The 16682-nt window shown below is 34.8% G+C and overlaps 1 protein-coding gene across 9 annotated transcripts in view; it reads right to left on the bottom strand.

Annotated features, from left to right (window-relative positions):
* Positions 1 to 1414: 1414 nt before the first annotated feature.
* The window catches only part of LOC123925775 (WD repeat containing planar cell polarity effector), a 473517-nt gene continuing 458249 nt past the window's right edge, over positions 1415 to 16682 (bottom strand). For all 9 annotated transcript variants that reach the window (XM_045979285.1, XM_045979289.1, XM_045979283.1 and 6 more), the window contains 2 exons: positions 12977 to 13005; positions 1415 to 2280 (listed from right to left, as the gene is read on the bottom strand). In XM_045979285.1, coding sequence (XP_045835241.1) covers positions 2230 to 2280; positions 12977 to 13005 — 80 coding nt within the window. In that variant the 3' untranslated portion in view covers positions 1415 to 2229. The remainder of the gene's footprint in view (positions 2281 to 12976; positions 13006 to 16682) is intronic.

Below are 16682 nucleotides of genomic sequence, written 5' to 3'. Positions count from 1 at the left end.
TCTGCGTGTCTGTTTTTATATACTTTAAAAAATATAATTAATAAAGTTTTAGAATATGGTGTTACTTGTAAATTTGATAATTCTTATTTTTACTATTGTATAGATATTCAGAAAAAAAGTGTAATATTAGTTAGGGTTATTTGGCCTTTTAATGACAAACCATTAAGAGATAGATATTATAAATAGTTTATTCCAGTAAAAGGCACAGTGTCAGAGCTAATATGAGTTATTATGGAAATTATTTGAGATCTGAGAATTTTGAAGAATAAAAAATCTTACAGATCCATTCCCGAATGAGAAACTGAACCTCTCAGTGCACAGGTGCTACCTAGTTGTCCTTGTCTGAGCCACTATTCTCACTTTAGAGCTGTAGTGGTAGCAGAGCAGGAAGATTAACTTATTGGAATAATTAATTAGTAAACATCCCCGGGTTCACAGCATTGGGAAAACACAACATTTATAGATGGATGTTGTCAAGGATCTCTTGTATAATATATTCTTTTACTGTCTAGACTTGGTTTTATATATATTTAATTTTTCCAGAGGCATGTAAAGTTGGGGGGGGGGATGGGCAATTTATCTAAGAATTAAAATTGTTTAGTTTTCATTTAGGTAACTGGGAAACTTAACATCATTATAATTATGTAGGACAAAATAGTTGTATTTATATGTATATTTTATCTTAATGTCTCATTTAAATTTTCACTTTTTTGCATTGACTATATCTATTTAGCATACACTATATCTACTCAAATAGGACCTAGAAATAAAACTGAACTTTTCTACCAGTCTCTCACATCGTTGTAGAAGACAGTGGTGAAATGAATAAAAGGATATGGTAGATCAGGAAATGTGGTTTATATTTTTGGTTAATGACTGTTTATTAGAAAATCTGGAGAAAATGTTTGCAATCTTGAAAGAACTATATCTTAATACAATTTTTTCTTTAAAAACATTAGTTAACTTTTGATTATTGTGATAAAGGAGGATGGGGATAATAAAATGAAAAATTTGCTGGTAACTCTACATCTCTTTTTAGTATGGCTCACATACCATGTATTACTAAATCTTTTCCAGAGCAATAGCAAACTGAAAAATCTAATTTGAGTTTTACTTCCTTTCATCGTCATACCGTCTGGTAGAAGTACAGATGAATAGGAAGCAGGGAAAAAAATCTGAAGTATAAAAGCCTTCAATCTAACTTTTAACTATAACTTTTAAGTACGTAATTTACTTCATGTATGACATTTGAAAAAGATGTTGATTATTATAGACATTTACTGTTGTAAAATATATGCTATCTGTTAATGAATTGGTGTCAAGAACTGTGAAGGGTTTAAGATTTTTACCCTCTTTGTAAGCTAAGAAGTTAACAAGCAAGTTTCATGCTGGTAGAAGACATGAGACTCCAGAGTCAGAAACAAAAAACAGTTTATTATTCATAGTAATAGTAGCTGGAGTGTCAGCCTTTGGTGGGGGGCATTATTTCCAAAGCCCATTCCCCCGGGATGATATAAAGAGGGTCAGATGATACCTGCACACTCAGTGGATGGGATCACTGAGCTCAGGAACTTTAAATCTTTTCAAATGGATGGGGAGCCTGGTTGGCTTGGTCAGTGGAGCGTGTCACTCTTGATCTTGGGGTGGTAAGTTTGGGCCCAATGTTGGGCGTAATTATTTAGCAATAAAATCTTTACCGAAAATGAAAATAAAACTTTTTCACTGGGCAGTAAGCATGCCTCACCTATGCTCCAGGGATGGTATCTGGCCCCAAGGACATTCTTTCCCTCATAGCAATAATTCAACAGACCCATAGACAGTTGTCTCCCAATAATGGGAAATTTTTGCTTAATAAATATCTTATTCATTATGCAAATTAATAATGTAAACAAGATCACAAGAAATGTTTAAAATATGTGGAGAACCAGGTTTAAATATTTTACTTTTTAAGCACCTAATGTAAAATTTAAGAAATTTTGAAAATTTTACATTATTCAAAATAAATTAAGGACTTTTACTTAGGATCACTGCTGTTATGGTATACGTTTTTGAAACTAATAAAAGTTCACTTTGAGAATATTCTGAATTTAAAACTCAACTAATTCATACTGTCTTTTTTCTTTTTAATCTGTACAGGGAGATTCTAATCTGTATTAGGCCATGAAAAAGTTTAGAAGTGAAAAATAAAGTTTTTTTTTTTTTAAGTAAGAATAAAGTTTTTTTTATTGTTCACACCAAACCAAAGTGAACCATTCTGAGAGAACCACCATCTCCGGTTTCCTGAAAGCAAACAAACAAAAACAATTAAAATCATGTTTAAGTAGAGTACAAATAATTGACTTAATATGTATATCTTTAATATTTTAATTTAAATATCAGAAAGCATTGAAACAAAATAAAATGCACTAAATATATGTACATAAGAGAATTATGTATTTTTCTTACTGTTAAAATATTGATACAGTGTTAATAAAAGTCAGTAAAGAGCAATAACATATGAAGCATAAAAGGCAAAGAAGGAAGGCGGGATATTAGTTGAAATTTCAAAGCATGTGAAGGCTCCTGCAGTGAAAAGTTGCAAACTATGGGTCGTCATTTGTAATTCTACCTATTACCAATTTGATTTTACAATACTGTCTGTTTTCAAAAGTCCATATAGAACGTATTTCTTCATTTTGGTATTTTAATTTTTTATTTTATTTTATTTTATTTATTTGACAGAGAGAAATCACAACTAGGCAGAGAGGCAGGCAGAGAGAGAGGAGGAAGCAGGCTCCCTGCGGAGCAGAGAGCCCAATGAGGGGCTCGATCCCAGGACCCTGAGATCATGACCCGAGTCGAAGGCAGAGGCTCTAACCCACTGAGCCACCCAGGCGCCCCTCATTTTGGTATTTTATTGATTATTTGATAGTGGTCCTTGAGGTAATGTTTCATAGAAAAGATTAGGTTTTTCTAAGCCCTTCATTAAATTTTATGAAGCTGCCAAGAGATGCAAAGACTTCTTCTATTTCCATTTTTTAACTTTCTTTCACTCCCTCCCCCAATCCCATTAAGTATATAAACAAAGAATTTTATGATAGGATTCTGAAATTGGAGGATGTTTAAACATAACACCAAAGGTGAACGATATTATTTGGAAAACAGTACAGTGGGGACATTTTTGAAAGTTTGGAGATAACCTACTTAGACTTGAAAGGTAAAGGGGGGGGGGGTGGTCCCTGGGTGGCTCAGTTGTTAAGTGTCTGCCTTTGGTTTAGGTCATAATCCCGGAGTCCTGGGATGGAGGCCCACATTGGGCTCCCTGGTCAGCGGGAGGCTTTTGTTCCCTCTCTCTCTGTCTTTCTCTGCCAAATAAATAAGTAAAATCTTAAAAAAGAAAAAAAAAAAGGAAGAAAGGTAAAGGGGAACAATAAAGAGAGTAGGAATGGTGGTTTGTACTTTAGCATGTCATAATTGGAGATATTTCTTTTATGTAAAAAATTTAATGTTTTTCCTTAATTATATTTGAAAGTTCTTTTTAGTAAGAGAAGCCTTTCAGGAATTTGTCATTTCTAGAAGAAAACAGGTATGGGATTGGCAAGTAAGAGGAACATGTATGTATGCATGTGCCTATGGATCCTGATGTACACAAAATTAAAAAAAAAAAAACAACCCAACCTGGAAAAACAGGTAACAAGAAGAATGAGTAATTTAATATTGCCTGAGGCATGTGTGTGTGTGCTGGCAAGTTCAGGGGTTTTAGGTAGCTTTGAATTTTAAAACTAAAAACACTGAAAGCACCAGCATTTTAAAAAAACATTAAGTTCCAATTCTTGGCTTATAAGCTACTATATTAAAAATCTATTGTGTACATCAGTAGAATGGTCATCAAGAAACCTGGATTTAGCTTTTGTTCTTGTTCACTAACTGGCAGAGCTCCTAGGTAAATTATTTTATTTTTCAAATATCTGGTTATAATTGTTGTTGGAAGGCCAGATTTTGCATACTCGAAGTATCTGGTTCAGCCATATTCTTGATGTATATATAGTTAAGAATTACATTTTAAAAAGTAGGAATCTCAGAATTAACTTCTCAAGAATCTCCCAGGACTCAAAAAAAAAAAAAAAAAAAAAAAGCCTTTGAAGAGTTTCCTTAAAAATTCAGCCTATTTTTAAAAGTCTTACTTCAGGGCATTTCCAGGATTTCCATGATAAATGTGTTTCATGCTACATAACATTGACTTGACTTGTACCTTATTTAACTTAGAGGAATATTTTGATGATTAACGAAATAATGTATTTTGCATACTCATTATTTAAAATAAAGTATATTAATTAAATAGAATTTGGAACACAGAAAAGTATAAAAGTTTACCCATATTCTCACCAGTCATATAAAACTGTTTACTGAGTATTTGCTTCCAGTCTTTTTTCCCACGTTTTATTTTTTTAAATATAGTTGAAATCATATTATATACACAATTCTATATGTTCTGGAGGGTTTTGCCTTACTTTGCACACTTTTTTCAATGCTCCCACAGTCTTTGTTTTTAATGGCTAAATTTTGTTCCATTAAATACTAGAGCTTTATTTAACTATTCCTTAATTTTTGGTTATATTTATATGGTTCCTAATTTTCTCTTTTTTAAATAATAACTCAGTGATAGACGTTCCTTTTTTTGTGACAGACATTATTAGACATGAAATTTTTTCCATGTTCAGGATTATTTTCTTGGTATAGAGTTGCAGAAATAGAATTACTACAGAAATAGTGCAAAGCTTAGGAGATTTTAGGCCTCTGGATAAACACTATAGAACTGGTAGTTTTGCTTTGTTTCTTTCCTGGTTTGGGAGGAGGTTATTTTCTTTGGTAATAGGAAGTATGGTTTCAGTGGAGATGATCTTCATCTTATTATGTGCTGAGATTGTGCTTACCCTTGACTGAATGTTTACATGTTAATTCCTGTAATAATTTACTGCAACAAAAGGGTTTTCCCCAGACCCTCATTTGATTTCGACATACAGTTATGCACATTTTTCTAAGCCACACCCTATTGCTGTTACCTAATGTTGGGAGATTGCAGGTCACTCTCTTTTAAATGTACATAGACTTCCCTAAGACAAATTCTGTAGACAAGACAACTTGTTCTGTAGACAAGTTAAGCCTTGCTTTGCTACAGACTGAATTTTGACCTGTTCCTCACTTAATACAAATACCTTTTTTTTTTTAAATACTAAGTGATCATCTCATTATTTTATATTGTTTCCCTTCATGGTCTCATTCAACATTTCTGGTTTGGTTCACCAGTAATTAAATCCAAGAAGTACACTATTTTGGAGATAGAAGCAAGTTTCCTAATTTGCAGTCCTTTCATTTTATAGATGAGGAGACCAAGGCTCATACAGCTGAAGTGTTTCATCCAAAGTTACTCATTCAGTGGCAGAACTGGGGTTAGAATTTAGTCATTTCTCTGTGAAGTGCTTTTTTCCACAGTAACAGGGAACATGCTACTTTATGATTAACTCCTGTGATTGTCTTTACTTGATATTTAAGGCTCTTGTTAACAGGCTTGCCAGTAGCCCATCCCTGTGTGAGAGGAGATGCTTTATTTTCTTACTTTATCTTTTTTTAAAGAGTTATTTATTTTAGAGAGTGAGTCCACACCACGTGTGTTGTGGAGGAGCAGACAGAGGAGAGGATCTTTGAGTAGACTCCCTACTGAACATGGGCCCCCGCACCCCTGCCTCCATGCAGGGTTCCATCCTGCTACCCATGAGATCATGACCTGAGCTGAAACCAAGTCAGTGCCTTAAACAGACTGAGCCACCCAGGTGCCCCCAGGAGATGCTTTCTTGTCCAGTCAAGTTGTCCAGTTACTCAAGTTTCACTATTGACTTTAACTCTGGTTCTTGCATATTTGGTATCATACAGGGATTTTCTTTTAATCAGTATTCCAGAGTTTTGGTGCTTGATGCTTTTCTAGAAAATGAAATCTTAAATTGACAACCTAGCAGTTGCAAAAGGTTGGCTTTAAATTGACAACCTAGCAGTTGCAAAAGGTTGGCTTGAGACTTCTGATACTTATGAAATATAGGCTAACTATCTAATTTTCCAACCTGCCCTGTTAAGTAAACTTGTCCTTTCACCTTTCCACAGAATTGCCTTCAGTGAATTGTGATTCAGTGTAATTTCAGTTTTTATAGAAGGCTTATAATGAAAATATCTATGTGAATAGGACTTATTTTTCAAAACTCTACTTGAAGACATGTTTAGTTTTCTAACACGGGCATTCTTTAGAGTGGACCCAGTGGTGGAAAAACGTTTCCATTCAGTTGAATTTACTATTTGCATACTTTAGACTAAGTCAGTAAAGACAATAGTAATGAATGGTGTTTTGGAGTTTATAAAATGTTTCCACATTACCTAATTTGACATAACAGTCTTGGGATGCTATTAAATATAACTATTCCCATTTTACAGTTTAGGAAATAGGTATAAAGAGGTTGTAGCTCTGAGGAAGTAGTGGAACAAAACTGGAACTGAGATAGTTTGCCCACTAATCCTGCATTATTTTTTTTTAAAATTTTAATTTAAGTTCAATTGAGTTAATACATAGTATAGTATTTGTTTCAGGGGTAGAATTTAATGATTCATCAGTTGCATATAACACTCAATGCTCATTACATCAAACGCCCTCCTTAATGCCCATCACCCAATTATCCTATCGCCCCACCCGCATCCCCTCCAGGGACACTCAGTTTGTTTTGTATTCTTTCTGTTATACCATGGTACCTCTCAAAGTAAACCTATTTCCCTTTTTTGCTTTAGCCTTCCCAAATTCAGAGCTAAACTCTGTTTTAATTTGTATGTAACACCCCAGATATTCAACAACACCTCTTACTTTACAAGTTTTAATTGATTTTTGCTTTATGTAATTGTATTTTCGGTATTGTATATAAAATAATTTTGTGAATTCTGCCCCAAATCTTTTAGAAAGTAGAGAGGTCATAAATACTAAGATAAATTGGTTTATATCTATGAAGAATGATCACTGTATTATGGCTGTATTGGTACTTCTGTTTTCTTTTTTTTTTTTTTTTTTAAAGATTTTATTATGTGACAGAGAGAGAGATCACAAGCAGGCAGAGAGGCAGGCAGAGAGAGAAGAGGAAGCAGGCTCCTCACTGAGCAGAGAGCCCGATGCGGGACTCGATCCCAGGACCCTGAGATCATGACCTGAGCCAAAGGCAGAGGCTTAACCCACTGAGCCACCCAGGCGCCCCAGTACTTCTGTTTTCTATCTAATGGTTTATCTAACTCTCTACTTTAGGTAATATGTTGATACACTTAAAAACATTTTTTTTAAAGGTTTTATTTATTTATTTGACAGACAGAGATCACAAGTAGGCAGAGGCAGGCAGAGAGAGACTGAGGAAGCAGGCTCCCTGCTGAGCAGAGAGCCCGATGTGGGGCTCAATCCCAGGACCCTGAGATCACGACCTGAGCCCAAGGCAGAGGCTCTAACCCACTGAGCCACCCAGGCGCCCCCACTTAAAAACATTTTTAAAAAAAATTTTTCTTTGGATGAAAGATGTAAGTATGAGACTAGCACTTACCATATCTCAACAAATATTTGAAGATGTTGTTATCCATCAAGTAGATTAATAAACTTTATGATAGTATCAATGAACAGAAAACTTGCTATTTTTATCACACTTCTAGAAATTGCATACTTAAACTTCAGTTATATAAGATGCTCTTTACTAAAGTGGGTAATTGTCAATATGTAAAAATATTGATATATGTGTGTAAATATATATGTATATATACATATGTATGTATATTATATGTAAATATATGTATCTATTACATATAAATAAAAATGCAAGTACATGAATATATGTATGCATGTATATACATTTATATTACACATAAGTGTGTATGTAAATGTGTGTGTGTATATATATTCCCAGTATTTACATATTGACAATATAGAGACACACACAAATATACTTTCTGTTCTATTTGTATTTGTACTACTCTCTTCTGGCTGGAATCAACCTTTCTGGATGATAGAAGGGCCAAAAGAGCAACATAAACAGCAGATTGGTGTATCTGTCATAATTCCACATTAAAAGAATGAGTTTCTGGCATTTCTAAGTCTAAGATTTTTTCCAGACAGTATGCCAATGAGTAGTACAGGCCAGACAGTATAGGTATATGACTATATGATTTAATACCTATTTGTCTATGACTGAAGTTGGTGGTAGGGAACAAGAGATATGCTCCATACCTAGAAGTGTATTCCAACATGCAAGCCCAAGTTAACCTCTTTCAAATTTGTCTATTAAAGTTTAATGGAGAACTCAAATTCTTTTCATCAGCTTTTGTCAGTACAAATCCTTCCCAAAATCTTCCCAGAAGCCAGCTAGACCTTTAGTGGTTTATTTCTTTATATTTTTTTAATTGTGGTGAAATGTGCATTATAAAATTTGTCATTTTAACCATTCAAGAATTTTTGAATTTGTTTTTTCTTCACTGTGGTTGACTCTTAATGGTATCTCAGCTAAGATCTGTTTAAATGTGTTTCTTAAAATAGTTCTGGAGAAAGTGGGTAAGAATCTTCTTAAAGTGTACTATATCTATCAAAGGATAATGTACTAAATTGCAGGGCATCTGAGGTTAGTAAGATAACTGTGAAGATGATCTATAAACTTTAAAGGTAAGGAGGAGTTAAGCAGTTGTGGAATTGCCTTCTTTTTGTTTTCAGAAAGACTAATTGTTCTTCAGATGGTAGTTACTTCAAGCTAAGACAGGGAACATAATTCCTTTTTCAGGTTTTTCACAAAAGAGAATGTGAATAAGGAAATCTGAAGAACAAACTTTTTCTTAAAAAGTTGTAAATAGGTACTAATACTACTTGAGAAAAATGTAGCTACTGTAGTAACAAAGGTTTTGACAGCTAGCTGATTCAAAGCATCAGAAAACTTTACACCCTGGATCTCTCTATATATTACCCAGCAGATTCTATCCAAAGAATTTTCTTAGAATTGAAGTACATACTCTGATGAGGCCTAAAACTAAGTTATGGTTAAAATAAGTAAGGATTAAATATAGTGCCACTCCTTACTTTAACCAGAAAATAGCTTAGGCCTAAGCAGAATATGAACTTTAAGTGTTTGGGTAAAAGACTGATGAAGATAGATAATTTATAATAATACTGGTGTAATATATGTTATTTTTTTAAAAGATGTATTTATTTTAGAGCACATAAGCAGGGGGAGGGGCACAGGGAGAGGGAGAAAAATCTCAAGCAGACTCCCTGCTAAACACAGATCCTGACATGGGGCTTGATCTCACCACCCTGAGATCATGACCTGAGCCAAAATCAAGAGTTGGCCATTTAACTGACTGAACCAGGCATATTAGGTAATGGAGAGTCTTACATACCATAATAAGTAGCTTAGGCTTTATCATATGGCGTTTTAGTCAGGGGAGTGATAGGTAGATCACTCTCACAGCTTCGTGGAGGCGAGATTTGAGGTAGTGGTGGCAGTAGGGGGCGGATAGACTAAAGATGAGGATATTAATTAGGAAGTAGTATTCCAGGTGGAGATGATTAAAACCTGAATTATAGGGATGCCTGGGTGGCTCAGTTGGTTGAGCTGCTGCCTTTGGCTTGGGTCATGATTCTGGGGTCCTGGGATTGAGTCTCACATCGGGCTCCTTGCTCAGTGGGGAGCCTGCTTCTCTCTCTGCCTCTGCCTGCCACTCTGCCTGCTTATGCTCTCCCTCTTCTCTCTCTCTCTCTCTCTCTCCTGACAAATAAATAAATAAAATCTTAAAAAAAAAACCAAACCCACAGCCTGAATTATAGTGGGGCTAGACTCTAGAAATATTTAGGAGCAATAATCAATAAAACTTGATGATTAGTTTTAATAGTTGTGAGTAGATTATAGGGAATCAAGAGTGACAAATACCATATAAGAGGAGTAGATTTGGGTCTGGAGGGTAAAACAATGAGTTTGGTTTTGGATATGTTATGTTTCAGATATGTTAAAGCAACCAGAGATGAAATCACTCATGCTAAACTTGACATCAGCAAGGCACAATTTAACTAAGTTTCTACGTGTGGCCCTCCCAGAAAAAGAAGGCATATGTCAACTAGTTAGTGCTTGTCTACTTAGCACAAGTTACCTAACCCTGCTCCAAAACTTCCTTTTGCTCCATATAAGGAAACTAATCCAATTAGCAAATGCCCAGTATAACTTCCTTGTTCCTGCTCACTTAGTGCTGTAAATATCTCTTGCCTTGGGGCACCTGGGTGGCTCAGTCAGTTCTACTTGGTTTTAGCTCAGCTGTGATCTTATGGGTCCTGGGATTGAGACCTAAGTCCAGCTCCACACTCACAGGAGAATCTGTTTGAAGATTTCCTCTCTGTGCCTCTCTTTATACTCATACTCTTTCTCTGAAATAAATTAATTAAAAAAAAAACTCTTCCCTTTACAGTTTTTTGGATTTCCTTTCCTTTTTTTTTCAATATTTTATTTATTTATTTATTCGTTTATTTATTTGTTCAGAGAGAGAGAGAGAGAGGCAGAGGGAGAAGCAGACTCCCTGTGGAGCAGGGGGTCAATGAGGGTCAATCTCAGGACCCTGAGATCAGGACCTGAGTGTAATGCAGATGCTTAACCAACTGAGCATCCAGGTGCTCCTGGACTTCCTTTCTAACTACCAGACTGGATGCTGCCTGATCCATGAATCATTTGAAATAAAAGCTTCCTATGTTAGTAAATTGTCTGTGGAAATTTTTCATTTAACAAATATTATCTAGTCAAAGAGATATTTATTTGTTCATTTGTATTTAACGGTATTGACTACAGAGTTCCATACCTGTTGCTATTTAGATGGTGAGCAAAAGGGACACAAATATTGCCTTTAAGAACCTTTCAGTGTAGTGGGAGAAACAGTTAACCAGAAGGTATAATAAAAAGTGACATTTATTGTGGTAGAAGCTCAGGATGCTATGGTACTTCACAGAGGGGACAATTACCAGTATGGCAATACCTCCGCAGGAACAGGATTTATCAGTCTGAAACTCGGGGTTTTAGCAATTATGTCTCTCTGCTACTGATTTTTGAGAGTTGATAAAAACGTCAAGGGATAATATTATAGATCTGTTAAAGAAGAAAAGGCTAAAGGCAAGTAAAAAGCCATAGAAGGAGATAGAAATGAAATAACAAGGTAAAAGAACTGAGTGTAATGGAAGCTGAATGTTTCAAGATGAAGAGCACAGTCCATAGTGCTAGTATAGAAAGTACTGATGAGCTAAATAGTAATAATTGGTTTGGCAGTTTGGAGGTCATTGGTGACTAAGTGGAAGCAGTTTCAGTTAAGTGATATTTAGTTAAAAGAGAAAATGTTAGTATCTTCAAGGGCTAAGATTTTTTGCATAAAGCTAAAGAGCTGCAAGACAAAACACAAAGCAATGAAATAAACTTTTTTAATCTTAATTTTAAGTTGGAAATAACTGTTACATATTTTAAAAAAAGTTTTATTTGTATTCACTGAAAAAGCCTAAAAGCTATAAAACCCTAGAGAAAATAAAAATGGAGAAATAGTAGGTTCTACATTTAAAGCAGGGAATATGAGAGTCTGGGACATCTTGCATCATAAAAGTAAAGCAGCTGCCAAAGACTAATTGATCCATAGCAAAAGGACAAAGGAGCCTAGATGAAGGGAGACAATTGGCACATCAAAGCTGATAATGACTACAGGGGATTCAAACATATCAAGCACCTAAAAATCCATGAGTTCTTAGATTTTAATCTCTCTCTTTCTCTCTTTTATTGGGTGTGTGGAGGTTGTTGGGCCATCAACTCATTACTCTAAACCTGGGGTCAGAAAATTATGGCCTATGGCCCAGGGCTCCAATCTAGTCCACTTACTATTGCAAGGCTGTGAGCCGAGAGGAGTTTCATAATGAATCAGTTACTATGGTAATCCACTGTAAACTTTTAATAAAATTATGAGGTCTTCTCTGACTTACACCTAACCTTTTTGAAATTGGTATAATAGTCTTCAAAATGAACTTAGATATGTTAATGGCAGAATATGGAGAGGGACCCCACATGCATTATTTATAAAAATTATACATAAAAAAATAAAAATGAATTGGAGACCCTTGTCATTATTATAAACCTTTTATTTTTAAACTTTTAATTTTGGTGAAATCTTGGCATTTGCAACTATGTGGGTGGAGCTAAAGTGTATTATGCTAAGTGAAATAAGTCAGAAAGACAAATACCATATGATCTCACTCATATGTGAAATTTAAGGCAGAAAACAGATGAACATAAGGGAAGGGGAAAAAGAGAAAAAGGATAGAGGGAAACAAGCCATAAGAAACTCTTAATGATAGAGAACAATCTGAGGGTTGATGGAGGGAGGTGTTGTGGGAGGGGGATGGGCTAGAAGGGTGATGGGGGGATTAAAGAAGGCACTTGTTGTGATAAGCACTGAGTGTTCTATGTAAGTGATGAATCACTGAATTCTACTCCAGAAACCAGTATTGCACTGTATGTTAACTAAGTAAAATTTAAATAAAAAATAAACTTAATTTTGGATAGTTTCAAACATAATAGAGAAAATGGTGTATGTAAACTGCTATTTTACCCATCATCCATCTTCATCAATTTTCAACTCATGGTAACTTTAATTCATGTATATCCCTCCTCCTTTCTCCTCACTGGATTATTATGTAGCAAATTCCACATATAATTTCATTTGTACATATTCCATTATGTACTGTTTTATTTTACAGAATAACTTTTAATATATAATCTTAAAATACTGAAAACCTGAATAGTTATTTAGAAAAATGTTTTCCAGTTAATGTATACCAGTAGGCATCTTTTTCTGAGTTCAAAATAATCATGTATACTATGCTTTTCTTTTGGAATTGTCTAGTGATAAACGTTAAGAGGAAGTGTTTTACCTGTTCTATGCAGTCTTCTTTCTTTTCTCCTTTAAAAATAAAATATCACAACATTAATTATCTTAAATCTAATAAGGGCCTGTAATGAAAATTGTTAACAGAACCTTTTACTATAGCCCTAGTAGAAAGAGAAATACTTAAAATAATCCTAATTTAAACCAGGTTGAAATACTGAAAACTCAAGAGATAGTAACAGCCAAAACAAAAAGTATGAAAATATTCCAGTGATTGTCATACATACCTTTAGGGCTAATATCTTAACTGAAGTCAAATGAGTAGACTATGTCTATGTTGTTCCTTTGGTTCTTAAAATGATACCTTAAAACCTGCATGGCAAGTAAGTTTCATCTAAGTGCCACTTCTAGTTGATAAGTAGTGGTTACCTAGAGAATTGTGTTGAGAACGTTTATAAGGCCTTTTATTCCCCCTTCTCAGTGGGAAAGAATATAGTATTTGTGGGTTATTTGCTCTCATAACAACAATATACCTGCTGACCCTGGTTTAGAATATCAAATGATGCTTTTAAAAGAGAAATCTTTGCTTAAATTTATATGCCATTAGGCTGAGAGAAAAGCTATGTGATAGTGCTACAATTTAATTTCTTATTATTGATACATATTAGATAGACATTATTTTACATATTCTCATCCTTGAAACAAGTAATTTTGTATAATTGGTGGGTATTTATAAGTACCAGTTATGTGTTTCTCTTATAGCTATTAGTGCATGCACGCATATACCACTCATTTGGCACTATGCTTATGTTAACTTATTATTTACTTTCTTTCTTTATTTAGTCTACCTTCCCAGTAAATTATGTTTTCTAAAGCTTATCAGCAGCATTTTACTGTACTCCTCCCTGTAGTCTTAGCACCAAGAAATGCTTTGATGACAGTTGTATTTCTATAAAAATACACGTTATTGTCTGTCATTAATTCAGAATTACTTGCTATTTTGGGATATTTGTGTATAGACTGGGATGTTTTGTTTAGTTCTATAGTTCAGAAATTGTGTAACACTTCTAATATGCTATTTCCATATCATGCTGTGAAATCTGAATTGTAATGCTTTCATAGGACATCTGAATTTTTTTTAAGATTTTTTTTTTTTATTTTATTCATTTGACAGTGAGCGAGAGATCGCAAGTAGGCAGGCAGAAAGAGGGGAGAAGCAGGCAGAGAGCCCGATGCGGGGCTCCATCCCAGGACCCTGAGATCATGACCCGAGCCGAAGGCAGAGGCCCAATCCACTGAGCCACCCAGGCGCCCCTGAATTTTTTTAAGAGTAGATGGCTCTTGCCTTCAAGTAGATAAAAATATAAATCCTACAGTAAGATCATTATTCTCTTGATCTTTAGGAATGTAAAAGTTAAGTCTCTCTTACAAAGTTGTTCAACAGTCTCTCTTCCCAGTAGTCAATAAATTATTTTTATGACTAAACAAAACTAAAGACAAAAAACAAACAAACAAAAAACCCCTACCCTGCTTTAATTTATTATTTAAAAAAAAAAAATCTTCCTTGGACTTTAAAAACAGCCCAGGGTACTTTCTGTAGTTTTAAATAGAAATCGTTATGTCTGGAATCTTGACATTTTTTGAGCTAAAAAACTTTATAAAACTTTTAAAAATAGACACCAAGTTTCGCGGTATTAGTCATTATCAATCTTCCTTGAATCCATGCCATTTTTTTTTACGTAAAGGAAAATTATCTTTCATGGCAGAAGGGTTAAGGTCTAAGATTTAGATTCTAGGACATCCAAAGAGATTGGTGTAATGAAGTGATTGCTTCTGACTCTGGTATGTTAGTCTTTTAAATATATACCACTGCTGTTTATTTTTCTCATAAAAACCAGTGGTTACTGCTTCATTTAGTTTCTTGTCAACTGTAACAGTCCCCATCTCTTAACTATATTTGTCTTAGTCACAATAAGGTCCCCATTAGGTAAAGGGCCAGACAACAAATATTTTAGGCTTTGCAGGCCAAGAGGCAAAACTGAAGATATTATGTAAGTACTTATAGATCAAGAGAGAAAAGTTCTATAAGTTTTTATTAATAAAATTTAAATTATAATTGAGTATTCTGTGTGATACACATCTAATGGGAATGTGGAGAAAGCATTTAATTTAATTGAGGTTCAATTTAATTGAGGTTAGTGTTTTCTATTATCATACTCAACTGCAAATGTTCTGTTAATGTTGATCTCTGTTGATATTTTGTGTATTTCACCTTTGAAAATGTCCTTTCAAACTGGTAGGTACTACCAGAAACTGACACCAGTCTATGAGCAGCATCATATGTTATAGAATTCTGTTAGATTCTTCTCTTGATATTTGCCTTTTAGCAAGTTATTACATTGCAGATTAATCATTTCCAATTGCTGTTCTGGGAAGCTCCTCAATTGCACAGTTGATAGATTTTGAAATAGGGATATATACTTGGCATTTGTATTTAGGTCTGAAAAATGCTGTTGGAATTAGGGAGGCCAGTTGTTCTGATATTCCGGGACTGAATGGTTTCCAAGGATTTGGGACTCGAAGTGCTAAAACTGGGACAGTTATTTACCCTTACTAGAACTTAGTTTGAGATCAGAAAATATATCTATTTCAGATTTATGTGGAAATACAGATCTCAGTTCTTTCATTAATTCTTGACAACCCAACCAAAAGACAACTGACAGAATAATAATTTGTGATAGAAAAAAATTAGTAGAGGCAGTTATAAACTTTTATAAATTTGACATGAAAGTTTGGATAAATTTTATGTATGTTTAATAACAATTTGGATATTTTTATTTTAAAAATTTTAATACATTTAAAAAGTTGGTATTACTGGTCTATAACATATTAGTTTAAGGTGTACAACAAAATGATTTGCTATATTGTGGAATGGTCACCACAGTATGGCTAGTTAATATCTAATACCAGTTATAATTTTTTTTCTTGTGATGAGAACTTTTAATATGTACTCTCTTAACACCTTTCGGAAATACAGTACAGTATTATTGACTACAGTCATCGTGCTGTACATTATATCCTTATGACTTATTTTTTTTAAGACTTTATTTATTTGACAGACAGAGATCACAAGTAGTTAGACAGACAGGCAGAAAAAGAGGGGGAAGCAGGCTCCAGGCTCTCTCCCTGCAGAGAGCCCGATGCAATGGCAATGCGGGGCTGGATCCCAGGACCCTGAGATCATGACCTGAGCTGAAGGCAGAGGTTTAATCCATTCAGCCACCCAGGTGCCCCTCCTTATGACTTATTTTATAAATGGAAGTTTCTTTAAAGATTTTATTTATTTATTTCAGAGAGTGGGAGAGAGAGAGAGAGTACGCATAAACAGTGGGAGAGGAAGAAGCAGGCTCCCTGAGGAGCAGGGAGCCTAATGTCAGGGAGCCTAATGCAGGGCTTGATCCCGGGACCCTGGGACCATGACAAGAGCTGAAGGCAGATGCTTAACTGACTGAGCCACCCAGGCACCCCTAAATGGAAGTTTCTACCTTTTGATCATCTTCACCCATTTCTCCCAACTCTTTTTTAAAGATTTTATTTATTTGTCAGAGAGAGAGAGCACAGGCAGAGGCAGAGAGAGAAACAGGCTCCCCGCCGAGCAAGAAGCCCAATGTGGTACTTGATCCCAGGAAGCCGGGATCATGACCTGAGCCGAAGGCAGCTGCCCAACCAACTGAGCCACCCAGGTGTCCCTT

Source organism: Meles meles, chromosome 15 (assembly GCF_922984935.1).
Source record: "Meles meles chromosome 15, mMelMel3.1 paternal haplotype, whole genome shotgun sequence".
In the NCBI taxonomy this organism is placed as follows: Eukaryota; Metazoa; Chordata; class Mammalia; order Carnivora; family Mustelidae; genus Meles; species Meles meles.
The sequence above is the reverse complement of the archived record's forward strand: the minus strand, read 5'-3'. Positions and strand labels throughout refer to the sequence as shown.